Raw genomic sequence first — 25,714 nt, 5'->3', positions numbered from 1 at the left:
AAACCTTTGCGCATTAAACCACTGGGGGCGCTATACAAAGAAAAATCCATTGCGCATAACAAAAAGAAAAAGAAGAAAAAAGCATTGCACCAAAGTCTACCAGTCCACGATAAATTCAATTTCCTCTCACGTTTGAAGAATAAATGTTTGTACTGAGAATTGAACCAACATTTGCAGCTGACAGATCTCAGACAGGATATCATCTGACTGACACACTCACTGCAGAGCCAAAAACACACGCACCAGCTGAAGAGAAACAGTGCTGGTGTTTAAAGCAGGAAGCATGTGGACACAGGAAATGATTGATTTCAACCTGGAAGATTAAATCCTGTCAAAAATAAATGCTCACAAAATGAAAAATGGGTGTAGAGAGGAGGCTATAATTTTATGATTATGCCCTTGAGCAAGATACAGAGGTGCGTGCTTGTGTATGTGTGCGCTCTGTGCACCCAAATTTGTGTTCGTGCGTGGCTTTGTAAAGAAGTCAGGAATAATGAGGAGGAGGAGGAAAGATGAATGTTTCTTTATAACTTGATCCAGATCTGTATTATTGATTTAGATCAGTCTTCAAATTTGGGAACAGCACAAAGCAAATCAACCTGACAGGCTGATGGAAATTCAGCTTCCTCTATGTCCCCCAAATGAAAGATTCATAATTCTTTTGGTAGCTATATGGTAAACAGTGGTAAGTCTCATGTTAAAGTAGAATCACACCTCTGCATGTTGAACTGGGGGTCCGGAAGACGTGCATGTGGAGCAATCTGTCAGGAACGGTGGAGAAACCCAATGGGCTGCCATACCTGGCTGTTCAAACACAGGAAGTTTGCGTTTGACTGATGTCAAGAGATTGTGTATGTATACGTGATGAAATATCAACCAAACACTTGCAAAAGTTTGGACTCTGAGAGAGGAAGGAGGATTGTGCAGCCATCAGAAGGGTTTTTAGACTTAGCCCATTCCCTCTGTAAACCTGTAAAATCATGAATTCTAATGCTTTTTTACACAGCTGCTAAATAAGTCAATCCTGTCATCACCTTTGGAACGTCACAATGGGAGGAACACAACACAGGTTTGTGTTTGGGTGATGATGGACTGTGGCAGTACGGTGTGAGCACTTGTAGGTAAATAATGACAGAGATACTGACTGACCTGTTGACGCTGGTCAAAGGGCAGTACTGTGATAGTGCACACAGGAAGCAGCGAGCACAAAGGCTGTGCGATTAGGACCAGTCATAACTTGCTCCATATTGTCTATGAAGCTGCACAGCATCAACACTTTCTGCATGTGTGAAGGAGAGTCAGCATGTTTTACACACACCAACTGTGATTCCAGGTTCACTTCAAGGAAGGAGGAATAAGCATTGCCATTATTTTATACATACATCAAAACAGATATGCATAAACGTAACCATTAGATTATTTAATTCTTCCTTTTGGTATTTAGATTGATGCTTATTGCCATGACTTATCTAAGTTTTCCTGCTCTCTAACCATATTTACTTTGTGTCTGATATCTGCTGCAACAGAAATTGAAAATAGTACCTTTAAGTTTAAACTGAATGAGTTTCAATCATGAACAATGGTCAAATGAGTTTCCTTGTACATGTATGACCCGAAGAATGAGTGTTTGGTTCAGTTTTGGATCAGAAGAGGAAAACAAAACATTTTAAAGGGCTTTATTGCAAAAATGGTCAAGAAAACAAAATCCCTTTAAGGCAACCTGGCAGTGTGGGGCTAAAGGAAAAAACAGAGGTGAATATAAGTAATACACAACCATGACCAACAATTGCTGCAGTTAATTGCTAATTTAGTAGGTTTGTTATTCTGTGGGGTAGCTGAAATTAAGTTCAAAAGCCTAAATCTTTCTGCTGAAGTGCCCTTGTGCTGTGAGCTGACAATAAACAACTCTTAGAGTTTTCAGAGTGTATGAATGGCTGTGTGATCTTTACAGTAATGTGCTGTCAGTAGGTGCTAAAGAACAGTATAAAGAAAACTGTTTATCACCAATCACCTCTTCACCACTGAAATGCTTCCAGGGGCTTCACAATTAGTAACTACAAGACCAAAGTCCAAATGATCAACCACAAGCAATGAGAAACCTTATAGGAGAAGTCAGTCAGAGCTGCAGAGGACCTCACTTTGTGAGAGGACTGTTCAGGAGGAGAGAAGCCACTAGCTGCTCATCTCAACACAGTTTCATTTCTCCAATCAGAACAGAGCCACAGAGAGACAAAATGCCTTATTTAAAAAGCTCCTTGAGTGTGTACAAGTATGCTCACATATATGATTGTCAAGGTAAAATTGTGGTTCCACCAAATCACGTTAGTAGACCTATAGAACAGCCTTCAGGTTAGTTTTCTGTTGCATCACTATTGAGCAGCTTAGGGGAGAAAAAATATGCCTAAATCACATTTACATATACCGGTACATTAAAATCAAAGCGACGGTTATTTAAACACCCCTACTATGAACTTAACAGTGCAAAGATACTCTGATCAATCAGAGTTGCAGTTTAGGATGTTTAACGCTCGAAATACACCCATTCAACTGTCCTTATGCAGTCTATAACAGTGTATCATTAACATATCAATAGCATCGTGCATAGGCTTTAGCGTATGCACGATCGCTGTATCAAACATTTTAAGGGAACACAGAAAGCTTTGATTGGCCCTGGTAGCGCATCAAAACGATGAATCTGCATTTGCCTGCTTTTACTTTGACCTCGAGTTTTTGAAAAGAACACCCAGTGTGAGTGCAGAGATAGTCAACATTTGCAGCGCTTACATTCATACGTAAAGACTTTTTTTTTTACATTTGTGTGACAGAACTCAAGAAACAGGATTGCGTCAGATTCTGAACCAGCTAATGAACCAATGTTTAAAATTGCACAAAACTGTGAAAAGGCAGCCTACTTAAAACAGCTCATCATAACTTCCATTAGATTCCCAAAGCTACATTTAATTACTGCACTTGATAATCTGGAGTTGATTTTTATTTCCCCCATTTCTAGACATTATCATTAATTCTTTGTTCAGCAAACATTCCATTATTAAAAGTGGGAGGTTTTTAACAGGGTTAACCTGCGTAAGATTTCACCTACTTTTAAAGATGTTCAAGAGTTAGTCATGTTAATGTAAACTCAAAGACAACACCAACTAAACCTGCAGCTGTTTCCATAAAACATCCAACGGTCCAAGCATCATCTTTCTGATATCTGCTCCGTCTCTGCTCCCTCTGAAATCAGAAGGTCCTCAGGTGTGATAGCAATGTCACCTGTTGGGTGGCTGGCAATCTGTTGCAGGATCATCTCTGATTGGAAGAGTTTATTAGTCCAGTCCTGACATGCCTCCTCTATGCCAGGACCCTCTCCTCCATATTCTGGGGGCAAAACGGGTGGTGAGAAGAAGTCGCCAAGACTGTCCTGGAAATCAGTTCCATGCATGTGAATCTGCAGCGAGGAAGAGGATCAATCTTGGCCCGACATCCTTTAAAAATGTATCGACAAAACAGATGAGTATGTAACCAGGCCACTTACTCGCTGTCGTATTTTCTCAGACAAGAAGGGACGAATCATGGTGAAAACAGGATGGAAGAACATGGGCTCATTGAGGAGATGGATCCCTCTGACTTTTAGTGGGAAAGAATCCTGGATAAATAATCAAAGACAGTCACATGCTGTCCACAAGCAATCAATCAGGTAGCTGAAACAAAATCAATGGTTTGGTACAGTACCGACAGCACAGAGGATATCTTTCTGGCCAGGAAAGGACTAAACTGGAGGGCATGACTTAAACTCCACCCTTTAAGGTCAAATATGACCTTCAGGCCATGCCTCTGTGTCTCTGTCTCTGTGGAGATGATCTCTGATGTCATGAGGCTGACCTGGAAAACCTGGAAGGCTGACCAGTCTTTAGGGCTCCACTGGCCTGCACACAGAATGTTGAGATCACACCAGTAACACAGATTCCTAGAACAAAATCATCCTTTCCTGTACTGACCGATCCGATAAATAAGCACCCTGCTGCCAGTGTGGTCCCGCTGTTGGAGGACGGCATGATAGGATGTGTAGAGAAGGCCCAGCACTGAGCTGGGGGACAGACACTTGCTGATCTCCGGACTTTCCTTTCGCCAAGTCTGGTAGTTCAGTAAGAGCTGAAAAAGAAACACACACAAGCACACAAAAACACCTGATATAACTTCAATTCAGTCTCAGTTTCCTGGAAGACCAGGAAATGCCAAACCATTTACGCCCTCTGTCCCAGCACAACCAGACAATTTAGCTTCCCTGTCCCATTGTAAGCAGTCCATATATCCTGTCTCTCCCACTAAAACTAATCAGTTTAACCTCTGGCACAGTATACCTAGTCCATTTTGCCTCAATCCATTTATTCTTTCTGTCCCAGTATAACCAGTCAGTTTATCCTCTCTGCTCCACTTTAACCAGTCCATTTATCCTCCTTGTGTCAGTAAAACAGTACACATGTACCCTCTCTGTCTCACATTAAGGCGAAAATGTGTTATTATTAGTCATTGTTAGTGCTTTAAATGGCGTTAGTGTTGTTTTCCTTAGTAATCTCGACAGAGGTTTGGCTGATCATTATTCCAATTGTTGGTTAGTCTTTCCTCGTACCTTCAGAGCGAGCTCCACGTCAAAGTCTCTGGCCCGCAGAAACTTCAGCAAGAAGCCGTTAGAGAAGGTCCTAACGCCGGACAGGCCTCCGGCCAGCACCGCCCTGCCCCGCAGGCAGCTCACAAACGGAGCCAAGTGCTCCGAGTCGTCGGGAAGTTCATTGAGCTGAGGCCCGTTCATGTCGCACCCAGACCCGGATACATTTTACTGCCGAGCAGTGGAGCAGAAGAAGGGAAGAAGGAGGGGGAGGTTAAGAAAGGGTGAGAGAGAACGATAGAATGGGAAGAGAGGGAGAGAGAAAAGGGGAAGAGATGGGGAGTGGAGAGAGAGGGGCGTGCTTGGCCGTAACTGTAAAGTTTGTGTTGTCAAATGTTGTTAACCTGTGTATTGTAATCGGATTAAACAAAGATGACCATGACGCACGGTCATATTTGCATGTATGACCGGATTTATGAATTATGATTAATACTAGCAAACAACCCGACAAAAATATTTTACATCACAGAACCTTTAATCACACTAGAAAACCTGAACTTACGCCATATGAAACACAGATGAGAAAAATAAAATGGAAATAATCAAATGAAAACGTGATTCGAACGCTCTATGAATTAGTTCGAAAGTCACTGCCACAAAATGGAAACAGCTCCCCCTGTTGGACGCTGTGATTACTGCAACCACGGGGTCAACGCGTTCTAAAGGCTCCAGCAACACGGCACCTTTCTGAAAAAGAAAAAGAAAAAAAGTAGTACAATACTGTTGTTGACGTTACTGTTGAACTTGGAAAAGTCTGTCAAAAGTTGAACAAAATGTTTAATCAATCAGGACCCGGAGAGCGTTGCTCATCAGATCTAACAGTAGAGGGCCCCTGTGGATCACCATTTATGTTGAATACGGATGAATTTTTTTTCCCCTGCTCTCATGCATGTGGCCTGTTTTTGTTGACTGCTGCTGTTTTACTGGCTGTGAGAGGTTTTTTTTTTCATACATGTCTCAGGAAACTCATTATAAAGTTTATGGGCTGGATACAGATGGAAGCGGCCTCTACAAGCTCGTTAGTTGTAGAGACATTCAGAATATTCCAGATGTGCAGTACTGTAAAACAGCTTATCCAAACTTTAACCTGCAATGAAACACAAGAATCAGAAACAACAAACGACATTAGCCTGAATTAGTTAAGGCCTCACATCTCCCTGATGGTGTGAGATCAGCAGCTCTTTGCTGCCTTGAACATCAGTTTGATGTTCAAATTGTTTTCCATCAGTCACAACTCTATTATTATTATCATTATTTATTATTGTTATTTCGATAGGCAGTGGTCAATATTTTAAATCATTACCTGTACGTTAGGCATATTAACAACCAAATTAAAAATGAAAAAAATTGCTTCAGGTTTCAGTAGAAAGAACGACTCATTTAAATGAGGAGTTGGAAAAGTTCAAATTATTTGCTGTCAGATAGCATTCATTATTACAGAACAGTTTATTCCATGTTTTCAGATCAGATCAGGATTATTCTTTTGGAATTAAAAAAGTAAATATTTCTAGCAAAAAAAAAGATTTAAATTCCTTGTTTTTCACAGAAACCTAGTATTTTGTCCAGTCCACCAGCTGTCCTAACAGCATGTATATTTCCTGTGTGTGTGTGTGTGTGTGTGTGTGTGTGTGTGTGCGCGCGCGCGCGCGTGTGTGTGTGTCATTTGAGGTGTAATCTAACACCAAACGGTTATTCTACAGACCAGGGAGGGTAAACACAAACCAGCCACACCTGCACACATGAGGCCAAATTTGGCCCTAAATGTTTGGAAAAGCCCGAGGTCTGTTGGATTATCGTAGCCTTGCACACTAAAAAGTGCATGTTTTTAATCCGCTAACCCTGCCTGTTTACCTACAGGAACAAGCTCCTTCTCTTTCTTGCTCTTGTCAGCTGATTCAGTAATCATTAGTTGGACCTGTTTGCTGTTAGTTTCAGATTAAATGACATTATTAATTACTATGTTTATTATAACAGTAATAACTAACTCCCCCTACATGAGCCTGTGAGGTGTTGGATTGCCGCTGTTCTCCTGTTTGGGGGGTCATACTCTGGGGTTCTGTGAAGAGCCCAGAGGCTGGCGTGAGTGTGAGAAACGATGAATAAAAAGGTGAACTAAAAACTAACAGTAATTTGGACCCATTTCCCAGAATTATGAAGGTTCATTGTTGAAAAATAATTACATTTATTTCAGATTGGTGTTTCATTTCTACAATGGATTTAAAGCATTGATTTGTCAAATACATTATAACTGTGTTATAACAGGTCAAAACCATTGCTGACAGAAACAGTTTGAACCTTCTAAATGACCGGACCTCAGGGTAAAGAAAATGCTCCCTATAGTGTAACAGACAGAAACACAGCTAAATGACCTTTCAACTACAGATCTTCTCTTTCTTTACAGTGATCAGGACGACAGCCGCATGAAGTTGACTTCCTGATGTGGATTCGGATCCTCACACTAAATGTTTTTACAAGACACACCTTGTTCAAATACCATGTCCACATATACAGTACAATGTGCTAAATGATGGGTGTAAATTTGCAGTCACACACACACACACACACACACACACACACACACACACACACACACACACACACACACACAAGCTGTATAGAACAGAATGTATCCTGAGGAGAAGCACATTTTCTGTTAATATCTACCGGTACTTTAGAGGAAGTCACAGCCAACATGTGAAACATGTGACGCTGGTAAACACCAACAGACTTTGCCATTGCCTGGATCTGTTGGATCATGTTGGTGTCAAGGATACATCCAGGAGATCGGGTGAGTATTGTTTTGTAAATACCACCTTTCATCTTCGCTGATGGGTATTTAGCTTAGCTTAACGCACTTACTGCTGCGAGAGGTCAACTCCAGGTCAAAGAGGAAACGCATCTCCTTCAAACAGAATCCAGATGCAAATGAAGCTGTGGATGTGGTGGTATGTAGACGTCCAACACATGATCATCATCATCATCATCTGCTCCATAATACCACAGGTAACAGGCCAGAAAAGAGGAGTTAAGATCTTCTCCATGACTCATCTAATGGGAATTATGGAAAATTGGCATCACTGTTGAGGTCCAAAGATATTTGAGGAGGGAGCAGACATGGTGCAACTAATGTTATCATTGTCCAGGAATATTTTTTATCAGGAACTATTAAACTGTGCAACAGAGAGTGTGACCTTTAAATTGAAATTATATTTCAGAGTTCAATGAGAGGAAAAATAAATGTTGCTTCATGCTTTATTTACAAACTGGCACATAGACATTCCTTATTAGATTCCTGATAATCCTAATGAATGCAGCCAACGCCGATGCTTCCTGCTGATGCAAGCAGCCACTCCCGCTATGTGTGGCAACCCTGGATGATTCAACAACCTGAGATTCAAGAATTCCACAGATTGTATTTTCTTCTCTAAAGTCTGACATTTATTACAGGCTGAAATAAACCCACCATTACAGTCCAAGCACCATTTCAATCATTTCAATCATAGTGTAACTGAAAACACTGAAGTGGCTGAAAACACCAAAGAATGGGAACTTGGGATTTGTTTGCTATAACATCACCTGGGGTGGTGATAATGGAGGATTACAATTAAATACTCATATCCAGTTTAGTGACGTTGGTCTGGAGCCGGACCTGTGTTGAGTGGTCACAAACACACACACACACACACACACACACACACACACACACACACACACACCACACACACACGCACACACACACAGGAAGGGCACACACATTACAGTGTTCCGAACATGTCTTCCATGCCGTTACAGCCACTAACATCTAAAGATCTAGACATTAGAACAAGAACATCAAGATACACAAATACAGATGCAGTTGCACTGCATGATCATTAGTTTCTTTTTCTTCCTCATTCCATCCCTTCATTGTTTTCTTCCCTTCCCTTCTTTCTTCTCTGCTGTCAAGACAAAAAACATAGATCAGATGAATGATAGAATGAAACTCAGGCAGGTGAAGAAGAGCGAGAAGTGAATTATTATCCCTGCCTGTTTTTGTTCTCTAAAATGGTTCCGAAATATGGTGCTGACATCTTACACCTTGAAGTGGTATTTGAAAAATTGGGATCAATCAAAACAGTTTTTTGAAAGATTCGTTGCAGGTTAATACAAAATAAACATGCAAAGGCAATGACAAAAACACCACAACCAGTTTATTTAACCTCTCTCACTATAAACACTCATTAATATTAAAATTAGAAGTCAGCTTGAAGACTTAAGCTTTCCTCATTGTTGTCATGTGATTTGATCAGGTGAAACTAAGTTAGTGATGCCTTAAGCTACAGTTACCCAGCAGCTACCTTTCTTTTGGGATCATGGGGAGGGTGCTGGAGCTGGTCCCAGCTGCATATGGGTGTAAGTGGGGTACACCCCTGACTGAGTTGCCAGTTCCTCACAGGGCCCTGTGAGGATTTAAGGGTATGGTACCTTGTTTAGGGTACCAGAACACCTCCCAGGGGCTTGAACTGAGAACCCTCCACTTGCAGAACATGATTTTTACCATGTGGCTATTCACATTACAAAAACATGATCTGCAACAGAGTGCAGACCCCAGACGGCTCAAGGAGGACTCCAGGAGACTGTGCAACTTCTACAGGTGCACCACTGAAAGCATTCTGACTGGCCACATCACTGTCTGGTACAGCAGCTGATCCACTCTCATCTACAAGAGAGGTCTCCTCAGAAGGATGTAAAAGCTGCCCAGAACTTCACCAGAACAGATTCAGCAGTCACATTTGCACATCAGAACGTGCACATTTCTTTGAGCAGTGCACATTTATAAATAAAAATGTCTTTTGTCCAGTTCCTTCACATATAACCACATGGATTGCACTGACAGGTAACAATAACTCTATAGTTTGTCTACTTTTTAACTTGTTCTAACTCTCTTGTTATATTTGCTTTTGTTATATTTACTGTAGGCTGGATTTGAGGTCACATTGTTGATTCCATCAGATCAGATTTGATCAATCTTTTGCAGTTGTGAAACAATCTGATCTGAGCCACACTGGGGACAAAGAGTCATCTTTTTTTTTAAATTTAATTTCACTGTGCTGTTTTAAATCACCCTATGAAAGTTTCATGGTTGCACACCTCTATTCTATCTGAGTTTTACTAGATGTTTGTTGTTAGTCACTTGAGTAACTTGCTATTGTGTCCTTAAAGCACAGGTGCAATGAAAACAAGTCTGCACCATGATGAAAGACAGAACACACCTAACAGGCTCAATATGAAGAGATTTACTGAGTTCTAAAGATGGCCGATTAAATGAAGTTTTATAAGGACAGTACAGTGAAATTGGCAGTAATCTGAGCTCAGTCTGGTTGATGATGTTTTAGTCTCAGGATGATTCAGTTGGAAGGTCCAGATCAGTTTCTGCTTACACTACAAACAAAAGCCCTCTGTTCTTTCTCTATTTGCTTCCTCTTTTGTGCCGCTGGCATTTTTCCCTCACTTCACCACAGTGGCTCTTTATTTCCTTCTTCTTTCTGAACTGTCTCTGGAATGTAGTGAAGGTATCTTTAACATGCTGGGTTTTTCTTTTTTAACTGTGGCTCACATGTAAATGTAAGAGAATGTCAAAAAATGATGGTGAAAGAATATAAATCCAAAATTCTGTGTTCAAAAGTGTGAAAATAATCTATTACACTGTCACCACAGTGCAAGAATACGTACATTCTACTGGTCTTAAATTGTCAACCAGTTAGATACTACAGATGAGCAACACAGACACGCATGGAGTAAAACACTTTTAATTTGACTTCTCTAAGGGTCATAGAAGGATATCCCAACTGCGACCTTGTCAAGCATAAGTCACCTAACTAATGAGACTTCCATATTCTGAGCAACTGTTGGGATAATGTTGTCCATTTTAAAGGCAGGCCCGTCCCCTTTCTGCTCCATACGGCCCGCTGCCGCAGTGCAGCTGAAGTGTATATAGGCTATTCCCAGATTAGTATCTCAACTGGGTTAGTTCTTCCAGGGCTTGTTCCACAATAATGTGGTTTCAGAGGACCCAGGTCCCTCTGGAAGAGCATGCATCCATTTACAGACTGTCTAGTGTCAGGAACTGCAGCGCAGTTCTGTTGTACTATACGTCTTCCACTCCTGTTCCTGTGGCTGGAAGCAGCCCATTCCTGAGACATGCTCTTACCTTTCAGGTTTTCTGTAGGTGCCACAGTTTTAGTGTGGACACAGGAAGTAAGGGTCACTGGAAGGCTGCTCGTACTGTCCGGTCACTGAGTGGCTGGGTGGGACGGAAGTTGTCCCCTAACAGCCCGTCATTCCCTTCAAGTAGCTCCGCTCCTTTGACATGGGACCGCAGCCTCCTGAACTCTTCAATCTATATAGACAAAACACAGTATTTAACTTGTGTAAAATTCAGCTGCTCCATATAAGTCCAAATATTTGTTTTACACTGTTTTAAATCCTTGAGTGATAGTAAAAGCAGCCCAGTCATACAACAAAGACATTCAATGACATAACAACAGTGTGAGAATGAAACACAATCAATTAAGAAACAAACAAATACCATATTTTGGCAACCATAAGGCGCACCGTATTAAAAGGCACAGTCTCAGTTACGAGTACTATTTCTGTATTAAACACATACATAAGGGATTATAGGGCGCACGATGGTAAAGCATATTGGTACGCTATCTTAAAACATGCATGTTAGCGTGTACTTAGCAATGTACTCATGTACATCATCTCCTGTATCCAAAATGAACTAAGTTAATCTGAAATGGCTTTTGCAAAAGCCAGAAAGCATTTACAGATTTTGGAACTCGGTGCACACATAAGGTGCACCGCATTATAAGGCGCCCCGTCATAAGGGCGCCTCATGGTCGCGAAAATACGGTAACTAACGGACTCTAAATGTTTGAAGCGTTTACTGGGGTTTTATCTAATTTTAGCTCATCAAAATTTGCCTGAATAAAGAATACAGCTGGAATGTCCTGAAATGTTCAAGGTTTTGCATGTCAATAAAATAAAAATAAAATGTCATTTAATGGAACAATGTTTTGGAAAAGTTTGAGTCACGGTTGTAGTTTGACAAATGCATGTGAGAGTCATGTCTCTCACGTGAGCCTGAAAGAACCATGGGTAGGAACACTTGAGGGTCTTTGTGACGTGCTGAACCATCAACGGACAGACTGTTCAATCTAAATCCAAACTAATTACACTTAAATCTGAATATTTCAGTTTATGTTGTGCTAATTGTAGCCTCAATGTTGATGTTCTCTGCCATTCATTTAAACTGATCATGATGATATGGTTCTAGGTCCAGATGAGAAACACCTCACTTATATTTACAAGGACAGATTAGGACACATATCAAACAAGGACGCATTAGTCTACCGAGGTATGAATGCAACCAATGCATGTACAAGAAAACAATTACAGAAAAGTTTCACGAGTATCAAAGAGTCCACAGAAGCACATTTTAAAAAGGTCCATATGTTCATGCATGAGGATATGGTTTACCATGTCAGAGCTGCTCTGGTTTCGATACAGCTGTTTTCTTTTACTGTATTTCTTGTTTCCATTAAATAAAGGTGTAAAATGTTCAAAAATGAATTCAAGGAAGAGATAAAATGAAGTGAGCTATTACGCAAATCAAGCTAAAAGTATTTTCCAACATATTTATGCTGCAAATTTAACTAAATGTAGTATTAATCCTAGAATATTAAAGTATCCAGAAAAGCAATTCACTGCACTGTCCTGCATTGCTGCTGCGATACAGACCCAGAGAGGTTCTGCTGTCCACAAATCACAACTCAAAATAATCAGCTAACCTCAGACAGTCCACAAAAGAGGCCCACAAAGGTCAGGTCAAACCTGTCACGGTATTTTTTTTAAAACCCAGACTGGTTAACAAGCTTTGTTAAAAATGAATGCTAATAAGAATTTACAGTTCAGCTAGAAAGCCAAACACGACATCCTGTTCATGTTTAAATAGATCCAATCGTCTGGATCCACATGTGCTGTGGAGATGCCAAAACAAACACAGCAGAACTTCCTTTGGTCCTTTACAGCCCATTATCACAAGGCAAAGCATGTTGGCATAGTAACTGCCAAAGACACACACTGTTGCCTCCACACATTAACTGTGTACACACTTGATCGTCTGACATCAGAGCGTATTTGAGTAGTCATGGTGATCAGATTCTGTATATGTATATTTATTTATGCTCTTCAGTCTAAAGAAACAATGTTTCTTAGTTTGTGTTACACTGTTATTAACTAAAGATGCTGTGACAGAGGGCTCTAGACAACGATAAGATTAAAAATGAACATGCCTCAGACATTGACTTAAATAAAATCAAGAGGCTCCATATGATAAAAGTTCTGCAGAAATCACTGTGGATGAGTCGTTTCCCATCTAAAGTGAGAGCAGAAGCTTCTATTCCTGAAGCGTTTTCAGTTCTGAGCTCATCCTTCCAAGGTAACCCATGGCAACATTACATTTCCTCTAATATTATATTATCATATTTCCTGAACGACCTTTGTGTTGACAGGACGTACATGCAGGACACAGTGTGTCTGAGAAGTTCCGTCTCAAACTGCTCCCTCTTTATTTCCACGCTAACATGAGGAAATCTGTGTTTCTATCAACACTCATAGCATAAATGGTAGTCTGATTATTGCTGTTATTTTTTTTTACAGTATCATTTTCATCCTGTATTCAGCTGTTTGCATGTTCTTCCAAGTGTTTATTCAAGGTCACAGATAAAACTTGATCTATGTCTTAGTGACCAGTTCAAGTGATGTCTGAGGACGTCAGTTGAGGTGACCTTGAGCTCGAATTGTATGCATCTCTACTCGAACACGGGATGGATGGAATGAAAAAGTGAAAAATCAGACACCTACGCAAAGGAGCGTACTGTATTTGTTTATTAATGTCATTTTACCTGTATCTGTGAGATGGTCAGAGGGTATCGGAAAAGAATCCAAGTCACTTTTTCACTACAAGGGGGCGTGGTCAGTGATCCTTCATACACCCAGTAGTCTCTGAGCAGGGGATCTGGGGTTGAAACATCGTAAAATGTCAAAACTTTGATTGCTTCCTTGTATCAGGCAATATAGACAATAATGGTGTAAATGGTGTAAAATGAAAAAAACTAGAAATATAGTATGCTGTCAGATATCTATCTATCTATCTATCTATCTATCTATCTATCTATCTATCTATCTATCTATCTATCTATCTATCTATCTATCTATCTATCTATCTATCTCTGTCTGTCTGTCTGTCTGTCTGTCTGTCTGTCTGTCTACCATTTCTTTTTTGAAAAAGACCTGTCAGTGGGAGGGAGCAACTAGGAAGGTAGCAAATTTGGGAAATTCAAAAAGGTGGAGTAAATTGAGCTGGCACGGTGAAGTGGGAAAAGGCACTAAACTCAGAACCTTCGGATGTCCAACACAATGATGGTTAAACCACAAACCATGAAAAAGGAAAGCTGCAAATGCTCATGTTGCCATGTGGTCTTAGGAATTAGTTACATAGTTTGTCTTACCAGGTAAGAGAGTGTTGGGATTAAAACAGGGGATTAACTTGTTCTTCCCCTGGTAGAAATAAAAACACATTACTGGTATTATTATTTGGTTATCATATCATGTCCATGGAGTTTAAAGCCTTCTTGTTTAGATTATTATCATGACCTTGACTGACCTTGTACTGCAGGTCCTGCAGGACTTCAGTGATGGCCTTCAGACCCAGATGCTCCTTACCAATCTAATTAAAATGAAGCATATTTGTGTATAGTTTGGCTTTATCTTCATTTTAGATGAGTTAGCTGAGCTGATGTTGATGTTTGAACAAGGTCATCAACACATCCAAGAAAAGCACACAAGTTGCTGGAGGGCAAAGCTGACGTGCAAGGACAGTGCTCGCAGCACACTTTGAACAACATTTGTGAAGCAAAGATATTCATGACGTTATGTTCCACAGTTGGTTAAGACTGAATCGAAACAGATATTCTATTAAAAATGTTTTTACCGCTTCAGAGAGAAGCTGCTGCTTCAGGAAAAATACAAAAAAACAGCTGTCCCCGGACTTTTTTTTTTTTTTTTGCTTAGCTTTTAATGAAACCTCAGGTCCACCGTACACCACATGCTCTGCAACTTCCTGTCAACACCAGCACACTGAAATAAGCTGTCCTGGCAAAGATGCTCTGTTGCTGTCACCATTTACAGTTCAGCAATTTTCAAAGGTTCTTCAGGGTCCACAGAATCAGGGACAGCGAGTTACTGTCTTAACTAAATGTCTTCAAACATCTACAACAATATCTTCAAATATGCTTTCAGATGGTCGGGTCAAAATTCGGTGGAAACAATATGAAAGAATTGATCCATTTTGCCTTGAATCAGCAGTTCAGGCTGGTGGAGGCATAATAGAGGGGAATATTTTGAGCCTCAATTGAGCATCATTTAAACGCCCCCGCCTACCTGAGTATTGTTGCTGACCATGTCCACCCATTTATAACCACAGTGGACCCATCTACTGATGGCTACTTCCAACAGGATAATGCACCATGTCACATAGCTCAGATCAACTCAAATTGGTTTCTGGAACATGAAAATGGGTTCACTGTACTCCAGCAGCCTCCACAATTATCAGATCTCTATCTAAGAGAGCACCTGTGGTATATGGTGGAACAGGCAATTCCCATCATAGATGTGCAGCCGCCAAATTTGCAGCACCTTCGTGATGCTATCAAGTAAATATAATCCAAAACCTCTAAAGAATGTTTCCAGACATGAACAATTAAGAAGTGCTTAAGGGAAAAGGGGGTCCAACCTTTTATTAGCAGGGCGTACCTAATAAAGTGTCTAATAAATTACAATTCAACTTAAACAGCCAGAAATATAATATAACATTTAACATTCAGCTTGACAGGTTTGCTGAAGTTTCTGCTGGCTTCAGGAATTTTGGAAAAAGGGAACTAGTTTCTGATATACCTACCACCTGATCAGCCTCGAGACATGCCTGCACAAATTATTCCTGAGCCAATATTGATTTTTCTTTAATAAGACAGGGAAGTGACACTGTCATATGCAAGGAGTGTCTGTCTGCCAGAATAATGGAAACAGTTGCAGGGCCATTAGTTAGTTTAAGAGAATGTCTCGAATATTTATCTGTGTGGAGATGTTGATCAACTATGATGCGTTTTACAGATTTACCCAGAATAGATGGCCTAACATGCACAAAGTAATAATTCAGCAGTGATTGTAATATCCTGTGTGCATTTACCTGTACAAAAAGTGCTATGATGAGGACTCCATTCTTCTTTCCCAGAGCATCTTCTAAAGTGTTGAACAGAGTGCTGTTCCAGTGAATCAGGTGAAGCTACAGACAGAAAGATGGAACACAGCCTGGATCAAGAGCCCATTGTTGTCTGCAGGTGGTAACAACAGTAATGACAAGAGCAGCAAACCAGTAAAACCACCAGCTGGGGATGAGTGAGGACCTTCAAAAAGGACTCATGTCATTTCAACAAGCGTGGGTAACTTTAACCTCCATGCGGGTCATGCTAAACCAAGTTACATCCCAAAATTTGAGTTTATTTCCCAATTTTAGATAGGTAACCTCTGGTGTTTGGGTCTATAAATGTAATATATTCTGGAAGGGCAATAAAAAACATTCGCATAAAACTGTAATCAGCAACATAGTATGATCATCCACACAGGATTAATACTGGAACAAACAGGATAAGTTTAACATTCAGGTTTAATGTCTGTCTGCAGCTAATTAAAGCTCTCACTGATGCCTGCAGGAAAAGTTGAGTGACACTTTTTTTTTTAATCACATTGCTACACATCACCACCGACAGTGTTCACAAATATTAGGTTAGAGATTAATGGCGAGAGACAATTGCTATATTAATGACTGAATGTAATTTTAGTGAACATGGATAGTCTGACACCTTTTCTGATGTGACAGATTGTAATACTGTACTGGGTTAGGGGTTCAACAGTTTAGTTTTCTTTACAGACCGCATCAAAGTAAAACAGAACACAGTTGACAAAGCAAATTTCTTGGAGAGCTTGAAACAAAAACATGGTTGTTGAGTTATTGCCCAAGACCTCTGGAACGTACTGGTTTTAGGCTGGAAAACAGAATAACTGATTAAAGCAGAAGAAAAACAATTTTTTATTAATATTATTAATAATCTTAATCATTAAGCACACTGAGGGTGTCGACTGCTTCAGAGGCTGTTTGTGGCTCCTCAACTTTGAAGGACTGATTGAGGGTTACACCATGGTTTTAAGGTTGAGATTAGGATGCGTTTTAGTTTAGAGTTTGGGTAAGGCTTAAGGTTAGGGGGTTAGTAGGAATGTTAGGGTTAGGGAAAACAGCTAAATAATGCCTCATATCTATGACAGTACCCACAAATTTATGGATGCGATTGTATTTCCTGGTCTTACAGGAAACTGAGATTGAAATGAAAATATTTCAGATAATAACTACTGAATGGATAACAGTTTCCTTAATTTCCTGTGTGTGTGTGTGTGTGTGTGTGTGTGTGTGTGACTGCACCACCTCCATAGGGAAAGCCTTGAAGTTCACAGTATGCTCTGATCCTCTCTGGTTCTCCTTGCCCCAGTGAAATCGAACCTCGTGGAGCTCGTACTCATGACCGCTAGGCAATGGACCCCCAGTAACCACTGTCAAGAGCAAGAGGACACCCTCAGGACTGTATCTCAGTCATTTCCTCGTTAATTCATTATCAAGCACTGACCCACCTGACTTTGACTTGAGGATAATACGGACAGTGTGGCCATCATTGATGACCTCACAGTCTCGACACACCACATAATTGGGAGATAAGCCAACGTCCAGCAGGGAGGGGTCATACTGGGCCTCCCTGGAGTTCAGGTTAATGGGAGACTGGTACTCACCATTGGCAGATGGGAAAAGAAGCCCCCATTCTACACCTATAAGGGAGAACATCACAGCAAACATTTCATGTTTCAGAGCCTGAAGGAAAATTTGGGTGATTCTACATCATTTTATCACAAGTACAGATATATATAATGAAAACTGCTGAGTCGAGGTCAACGCGTCTCTCTGTCCCACATGACAAACTACAGCCTGTCTGTACAACTGAACAAAATAAGTAATCCAAAATCCCAATCACCAGAAAATCACATAAAATATGCACAAAAAACGAATGCTTAAGGAGGCTTTGAGATTTTGATTGTATCAGACACTATATAAATAAAGATAAATGAAGATTGATTGATTGATTGATTGATTGATTGATTGATTGATTGATTGATGATTGATTGATTGATTGATTGATTGATTGCTGAGGCGAGGGGTGCACGTTAACTGGTTCTGATGTCAGACATAGCTGACTTATATCAGGCCGTGGATGAGATAGATGGACTCTTCTCGCTGTGTCACATACACTACTCCAGCCAACATAACCATAAAATAGACGAACTTTTCAGGTGTCTTGTCATGTTTGATCCATTTTCATTCCGCTGCTCTCAGGACATCCTATATCTGCTGAAGAGTAATATTACATTAAATCAACCTCCGACAGCTTCTGAACACTTCTGTGACTGTAAAGAAACTGGACTTCCTGTTATTCTCTTACCTACCAACAGATTAAAGGTCACATGTTGACCGTGCAGACACATGCAGACATCCTTCCATGAGGCTATGATGTGTATTTGCATGTGGCCTCTTGTGTTTTTAAAAGCTGTTTGAAAAAAGGCCTGATGAAGAGGAGAAAGTGCTTAAAATCAAATCAAAGCAGGATGTGGTGACAGAAAGAACATCAGGCAACGGGAGCAAACAGTACCAGAAGAAGAAATATAAAATTACACCCTCGACGAATTGTAATACATTTATGCAGTCAGCGAGTGTAAAAACCTGCATGTGATCTTGATTCAGAGCACTGAGAGCACTGTGAGACCCCTGCAGTCCAAAGGAAGGCAGGCAAAAAAAAACCCATTTGATCAGTGTCCAGATCAGAAAAGACCAACAACACAGGAAAAAAACGATCTTCACTGCTCACAAGATGCTTTGCGGAGCTGAGCGCTCACGCTCATAGCAATGAGGGCTGTTGGGATCTATCACATTCCCTCTTTGCTCAGCAGCAAATGCCTTGACAACAGCAGCACCAGCACAGAAAAGGGTTGAGAAAAAGCCAGTGTGTGCAGGACCCGATGCATGAAGCTCCTCCACAGCTGACTGAATCATTATAGGTCTCACTATAGCTGTGCCATAAAGCTAGAAGGGCTCATTTTGTCTCATCTTTGTTTTTGACCAAATTTCTATGGCTTTTTCAGCCGTAAGCAAATCATTTTATGTGAAAACCGGATGGCATTTGGCCTTTTAAACATCTCTGGACAAACAAAAGAATTCTCTTAAAACAATGTCCCGAATCCAACATAGAGCCAGCAGTTTAAAGGCTAAGGCATTGTACTCTCAGGAAAAGCTGATTAATCGCAAACATTCTGACACCGTGAGAGTAAACTCCTATCAGCGATTTACAGCTTAGAACCACAGGGAGGTCCAGAATCACATGCACACACACATACATATACACATACACACACACCTTAATTTTTTGCATACTTTTAACATGTTGGAGATTTTGATCAATATTGATGTGATAGCATCACATACTTGGAATTCCCTGTTCCACCATATACCACAGGTGCTCTCTTGGATTGAGATGTGATAAGTGTGGAGGCTGTTGGAGTACAGTGAACCCATTGTCATGTTTCAGAAACCAATTTGAGATGGTCTGAGCTATGTGACATGGTGCATTATCCTGTTGGAAGTAGCCATCAGTAGATGGGTCCACTGTGGTTATAAAGGGGTGGACATGGTCAGCAACAATACTCAGGTAGGCGGGGGCATTTGGTATTAAGGGCCCAAAGTGTCACAAAAAAATATCCCTCCTCACACCGTTACACCACCAACACCACCAAATTACACCAAATTCTGACCCGACCGTCTGAAACATCACAGCTGAAATTGCGACTTCTCAGATGAGGAACCATGTTTCCAGTCTTCCATTCTCCAATTTTGGTGAAAGTGCTCAAATGGTAGCCTCACTTTCCTGTTCTTAACTGCCAGGAGTGGCACTGGTATGGTCTTCTACTGCCACAGCCATCTACTACAAGGTTTGACATGTCTTGTGTTAAGAGATGGTATTCTTCATTTATTGGTTGAGTGTTAATTAGAATTACTGTTGCCTCTCTATGATCTTGAAGGAGTCTGCCTGTTCTCTGCTGCTGACTGGATATTTTCTTCTTTTCGCACCATTCCCTGTAAATCCTAGATCAGCAGTGTCTGAAATACTCAGATCAGCCCATCTGCTACTAACAATCAGGCCACATTCAAAGTCACTTAAAACCCCTTTCTTCAACAAAACCTTTTTCAGTTATTTATTACACCCCAACCTCCATGTTTAGGGTCAAGTCTTCCCTTTGACATCATATTCTGTATTATTATGGATACCGAGAGGCAAGTTGTGTGTTACCAAAGAGCCTCAGATTTAGATCCTTTCCTCTAAAACTGAGGAGGTTGAAGACAATGACAATAATAACTCTGACATTTTGCATTACTGTCTGTTCTGTCATCCACTATAGGCTAGCAGTGAGTAAGGTATATCCGTATGGATATAATCCAATGCATTAAATAAGGCTTTTATTCATAAATAAATGTCACCATTCTGGAGTATTCATCTTTGTTTCAATCACATCTTGATTTTGTCTTTATATTCTCGTGGTGGTTCAATTTGAATTCTTTTATGAATATGTTGTGGGGGGTACGTTGCTAGTGACGCTGTTAGAGATTTATTCAACTTTGAAGGCATACTGAACTGGCACGACTACCACAGCATCTTGCAGCAATGTGCCATCCCATCCGGTTTGCACTTAGCTAGACCATCATTTATTTTTCAACAGGATTATAATTCCAATCACACTTCCAGGCTGAGAGTGATGGAGCACTCCATCACAGCCACCTGACCTAAGCCCAGATGAGCTGGATTAGGATGAGATGGACCACGTTGTAAAAAGGGTCAACAGGTACTCAGCATCACTGCGAAGTCCTCCTTCAGGGCATTAGGAAGACCATTTCAGGTGACTACCTCATGAAGCTAATCGAGAGAATGCCAAGAGTCTGCAAAGCAGTATTCTAAGCAAAGAGTAGCTATTTTGAAGAATCCAAAATATAAAACATGTTTCTAGTTATTTCACACTTTTTTTGTTTACTACTTCATTCCACATGAAATTAAGCAAAACCATTAAAGAAGAAGGCATGTCCATATATTTGACTGGTAGCATATGATAGCGTTTGAATTCCACTAGAAGTTGGTTCCAATCGTGCCTGAACTGTTGGTTTCCTCTTTGTCAGTGGATGCATAGCGGTTGCCATGTCAGCCATTCTGAAGCCCATTTTAGCAGTGCATGCCTTATAATGGGAAATATCACACGTGTCTCCATCGTCAACAGCATTAATGTACATGTTGACATGTTGCCAGGTGATATTCTGCTCAATCTGGAGTTGATCTCTCCTGGATGTTTGACCTCAATTTTCAGAGAGTGTCGTTAATGTCTGTGAGACAGAGAAATCAGTTGAGAGGGAGACGCTAACGTCTGTCCTGATGTGAGTCGTCTCCACAGCATTATCAATCAACCTCCAAGGACCTTACTGTATTCTGGTGGATTTTTCATTGGCACTTTGTGGAGGAGAGTGAGCTATTTGCACGCTTCTCTTCTTTCAATTGAGGCTCAACATTTGTGGGGTTTTTTTTATAACACTGAACAACATAGTCCCACTAATTTTAATGGTCATTGCGTGCAACTTCATTTATATTAGGACAGAGGGTATAAAAAAGTCCAATTATAAATGGGTTATCTGGACAGCAAAGCTAGCTGAAATACATGTCATTTTCTCCTCTTTTTCATGCATTCACCTTTTCATAAAAAGTTTTCATCGGATGCAGCTGTTGTTTGCACACAAAATACGACTCTTTCTCAAATGTCATGTCATATATCATACTCACAGAGAGGAGCAAAGTGAACCACTTATCAGTGCACAATCCCTCCATCCTCAGGCAGCAGTGGGAAGAAGACAAAACCCACATCAGACAACTTGGCACATCATTGCAAGACTATTATTACACTACTGGGATGTTTTGTGTCAGCTTTTTTCACCTGCTGAGCCTCTGGATGCAATATTTGTGCGACACGTCAGATCTGTTGTTTCTCTATAGGTGACTCAGTTGTAATCTTTTTACAGCACAGAATATAAAGTTCAAATAGTTCTGTGTTGCACCTTCCCATTAAACATCAAAAGAATGAAAGCGACCCTTCTCTAACAGATGTTTTGTGAGTGGTGTAGTCTCCATGGTGAAACATTACAGAAACAAGGTGAATTCACACCAAAGCAAAGGGAATGAACCAACATGAAGAGGAACATTTTCCAGCATTCCTCCACATGCAGACAAAGCTCTCTTTACCTTCCTCATAGCCCCAGTCCAACTCTTCGTTCCCAGACTCCTTGTAATCCAACTCCTCATTGATGCTGTCAGCCATGGTGCTTGGATCACTATGACACAGACAAGCCTGTCTATCCAGTAGGCTTCCAGTCTCACCAGTTTACTCTAAGATCTCTCTTCAGTCTGCCCACTGGATTCCCAGTTCCTTTGATGCTTTCTGATTTGATGCTTTCCTTTATGTTTTTCCTATCTCATCCTCCTTCTTTTTGTACTTTTCTCTCTTCTTTTTTGTCCTCTGTCACTCCTGCCTGCTCCAAGCATATGCTCACCAGTCTGCAGCCACTTGAGTTTCTTTCTGTTGCTCCTCCTTCTCCACCCTCCTGTGTGTGTGTGTGTGTGTGTGTGTGTGTGTGTGTGTGTGTGTGTGTGTTGTGTGTGTGTGTGTGTGTGTGTGGTGTGTGTGTGTGTGTGTGTGTGTGTGTGTGTGTGTGTTGTGTGTGTGTGTGTGTGTGTGTGCGCGGTTATGCTGGAGGCCCTGGGCTGAAGAAAACAGCAGTGGTTGAGAAAACAGGCTGAACACACCGACAAGGACAGGAAGAGAGAATAAACTGTTCTGTCACCTTGATGACTTGAACAAGTAACGCAGGAGAAAGTAACACTCATACTAAGACTCATTAAGTGTGCCAAAAGTTAAGAATGAATGCAAGGATGGAAGCGCAGCTCATTACCCCATCTCACTTTTATTTTTTATTCATGTCTCCAGGCTATGCTGTTAATTGGCCTACATTGGTGATGAGGAAAGTGGCCTCTGAGATCTAAATGCAGGTGAACTCCCTTGTTTCCTCCCTGTGGTTCTAAAAGCAGGACTTGAATTAAGGTCTCTGATGGGAGGGAATGCCTGCAAGAACTATACAAAAGAATTAGGTTGTTGGATAATCATACACTTCAAGTCAAATAATGTAGTAATGTGAATTTTAATAAGAATTTAATTTTAAAAGATAACATCATAACAAAACAGTTATCATTGCTCCGAGTAGTAGTAGTAGTAGTAGTAGTAGTAGTAGTAGTAGTAGTAGTAGTAGTAGTAGTAGTAGTAGTAGTATAGGAGGGTTCTCAGTTCAAGCCCCAGTGTGGAACACATGAAGGTTGTTCTGGTAGTGGGTTAAGGTGCCAGAACACCTTCTGAGCACTGGCCCCACGATGAACTGGCAACTCATCTGACAGTGGATGCTGCCTTCACCCATATGTGCACCCTTGTCATGAACCCGAAAGGGATAAAGCTGTCAAGAAAATGACGTACAGATAAAAATAGTGTCTTTCTTCCTTGTAACTCGAGGCTTGATGGTATACTCATATCCCCGGATGCAAGGGTTTACAATGTTAATATTAAGAGTATTTGCAGCATCTAGTGGTCAGTATATGAATAGCAAAACTATATCGTGTGTGTGTGTGTGTGTGTGGGGGGGGGGGGGGTGCGCGTGTGCGCACGCGCGCTATCGGTCAGGAATATTAAATCAAATCAAATCAATCTTTATTTATATGGCACTTTTCATACGCTAGGTAGCACAAAGTGCCTCACAAAGGATAAAAACAGCAAAGAGAACAACAGAATTAAGAAAAGGACAGACACACACACATGCATACAACACACTTACACACACACCCACACACATAAACAAGCTGAGGCAAGCTGAGACATGGCTGGGCACCGAGACCTGAGGCGAAGGAGACGCCACCTTTGGAGGCCTACCAGGCCGAGGGAGGTCACGGTCCGCGACCACAGGTGGTACCGCCACAAAGACCACCCCGACCCGGACAGTCCGGAGGCTCCACGCCAAAGCACAGAGCCCCCTAACCACCCAGTCCAGGGTCGACAATGGGACAGCACCCCCAGCGGTAGACCGGAAACATCTCCCAGCCTGGCAGGCCCCCATGAGGAAACACCATGAGGAGACACTGGAGCTAAAAACTGAAGGACTAAAACAGTAAATGGGATAAAAGGTATAAAAGCTAAAAGCTGAGGAACTAAGAATTGGAGCAGTAAAACAGTACTAAGACTACAACAGACTAAAACAGTAAATGGGATAAAAGGTGTAAAGACTAAAAACTGGGAATAAGAACTGAGGGAGTAAAACAGTAAAAGTGTCAAGTAAAATAAGGATAAGACATAAATTTAAAATAATCAGAAAATCAATTAAAGGCTTGATTAAAAAGGAGTGTCTTGAGCCTCTTTTTAAAAATCTCAACAGTCTCTGCGGCCCTGAGGTTCTCCGGCAGGCTGTTCCACAGTCGGGGACCATAATAACTGAAGGCCGCTTATTAGAAGAAATCTCTTTTTCTCCTCCTCTCAATCTGAAAAATGAACTCAACTGTTTTGACTGCAGTTTATAAAAGCAAGACAGCTGCAGTCTGCAGCATTCATAACATCCTTCCAATTTCTCTATCTTTCTCTCATTAACAGAGCTTATCTTTGCTTCCATCTAGTGTTGTTTTCTGGAGCTACAGTAGTCAAAAGAAATCTGATATTTATGGACTGGTTAGAGTAAAGATGAATGGATATTTACTGGACAGAACTGGTTATATTGATGATATTGAAGTGATTGGCCAAGGGCCTTAAAACAATGTTTTTGGACAGAATTGGACACTCCGATCATGCCTGCAGGTGAGTTAATATTTTTAGTAATTTTTTCTTTTAAGATTAGGATCATTTCTCCAATGAGCATTAATCATACGAACTGGCTCCATGTCAACTTATAACCATGTGTGGATAAAAAAAAAAGAGATTATTCAACTGAAAAGCTACATGATCAAAACATGAAATGGCTACTGTAACCATGACAACTAGCGATAACAAAAATCAACCATCAACAGCTTTTAGTCACTTACGGATATTCCACTGAGGAAACGCTGAGAAGATTAGAAAATGCTCCAGATTTGTCAGTTTTATCCTCATCAGTTTTACTGATAAGAGCTGAAGGACATTTTTTCATGAAGTTAGGGAATCATTGCGATAATATAAAGAGGGATAAAGCGGGAGAGTGGGGATAAGGAGAAGGGAGATTAGATTATGTCAAAAAAATATCATTATTATGACAGTTCAGTGGGTTAGTTGGCTCCCTCCTTTAAATGTCCCATTTTATATGTTTCTCCCTGTTACTGTTTTCTTCCTATAACCCCCGAGATGGGTATATTGCTCTGTTTCTGGGAATGAGAGACTGTAAAATATATTGTTATATATTATAGTTATTTTTTAATGAACATACGCATATTAAATCTAGTTTAAAATGGGCTACTTTGTATCACTCCGTTTCTGGTTACATCAGTGATGCAAATGATTGCCAATAAATATAAACGCGATATTATGTGCGATAAATACAAACGAAAACACAAATGACGACTCTGACAGTAAATTTTCTCCCTCTAGTTGAATCCATGAACCTTAAAAATAACCAACCAACCAAACAAAAAACCCCTGCTGATGTAGGTACTCTCGAAGGCGTAAAAGTTTCCGAGGGGACCGTGAAGATATCACTGTGTA

At 40.7% G+C, this 25,714-nt stretch overlaps 2 protein-coding genes across 6 annotated transcripts; both read right to left on the bottom strand.

Moving 5' to 3' along the window:
- Nucleotides 1-1,662: 1,662 nt before the first annotated feature.
- ttpa (tocopherol (alpha) transfer protein) lies at nt 1,663-4,897 on the bottom strand. 3 transcript variants are annotated; one of them, XM_057056641.1, is made up of 5 exons: nt 4,631-4,897; nt 3,999-4,152; nt 3,883-3,926; nt 3,536-3,646; nt 1,663-3,448 (listed from the first exon to the last, which is right to left on the bottom strand). In XM_057056641.1, the coding sequence occupies exons 1-5, from the start codon at nt 4,808-4,810 to the stop codon at nt 3,200-3,202; spliced, it is 738 nt and encodes a 245-aa protein (XP_056912621.1). In that variant the 5' UTR covers nt 4,811-4,897; the 3' UTR covers nt 1,663-3,199. The 3 variants fall into 3 exon arrangements, with proteins under 3 accessions (XP_056912621.1, XP_056912620.1, XP_056912622.1); XM_057056640.1 differs by having other exon boundaries at nt 3,733-3,926; nt 4,631-4,894; XM_057056642.1 differs by having other exon boundaries at nt 3,214-3,378; nt 3,733-3,926.
- Nucleotides 4,898-8,076: 3,179 nt separating this feature from the next.
- On the bottom strand, nt 8,077-22,546 carry ca8 (carbonic anhydrase VIII). 3 transcript variants are annotated; one of them, XM_057056644.1, is made up of 9 exons: nt 22,198-22,546; nt 17,453-17,644; nt 17,250-17,374; nt 15,960-16,055; nt 14,379-14,441; nt 14,224-14,272; nt 13,618-13,730; nt 10,857-11,045; nt 8,077-8,601 (listed from the first exon to the last, which is right to left on the bottom strand). In XM_057056644.1, the coding sequence occupies exons 1-8, from the start codon at nt 22,271-22,273 to the stop codon at nt 10,911-10,913; spliced, it is 849 nt and encodes a 282-aa protein (XP_056912624.1). In that variant the 5' UTR covers nt 22,274-22,546; the 3' UTR covers nt 8,077-8,601; nt 10,857-10,910. The 3 variants fall into 3 exon arrangements, with proteins under 3 accessions (XP_056912624.1, XP_056912625.1, XP_056912623.1); XM_057056645.1 differs by having other exon boundaries at nt 8,077-8,604; nt 17,453-17,638; XM_057056643.1 differs by having other exon boundaries at nt 8,077-8,604; nt 22,198-22,545.
- Between the last annotated feature and the right edge of the window lie 3,168 nt (nt 22,547-25,714).

This window comes from Takifugu flavidus, chromosome 15 (assembly GCF_003711565.1).
Source record: "Takifugu flavidus isolate HTHZ2018 chromosome 15, ASM371156v2, whole genome shotgun sequence".
Classification (NCBI taxonomy): domain Eukaryota; kingdom Metazoa; phylum Chordata; class Actinopteri; order Tetraodontiformes; family Tetraodontidae; genus Takifugu; species Takifugu flavidus.
Note: the sequence above shows the minus strand (reverse complement) of the source record. Positions and strands in the feature narration are given on the sequence as shown.

Excerpts from the sequence above, each read along its gene's own strand:
- ttpa (XM_057056640.1), bottom strand. The coding sequence starts at position 4,810 with ATGAACGGGCCTCAGCTCAATGAACTTCCCGACGACTCGGAGCACTTG. Across the intron at positions 4,153-4,630 it reads ACGTGGAGCTCGCTCTGAAG|CTCTTACTGAACTACCAGAC; the intron begins GTACGAGGAAAG and ends TTTCTTTTTCAG. Across the intron at positions 3,927-3,998 it reads GGTGCTTATTTATCGGATCG|GCCAGTGGAGCCCTAAAGAC; the intron begins GTCAGTACAGGA and ends TTCTGTGTGCAG.
- ca8 (XM_057056644.1), bottom strand. The coding sequence starts at position 22,273 with ATGGCTGACAGCATCAATGAGGAGTTGGATTACAAGGAGTCTGGGAAC. Across the intron at positions 17,645-22,197 it reads GGACTGGGGCTATGAGGAAG|GTGTAGAATGGGGGCTTCTT; the intron begins GTAAAGAGAGCT and ends TCTCCCTTATAG. Across the intron at positions 14,442-15,959 it reads TCATAGCACTTTTTGTACAG|ATTGGTAAGGAGCATCTGGG; the intron begins GTAAATGCACAC and ends CATTTTAATTAG.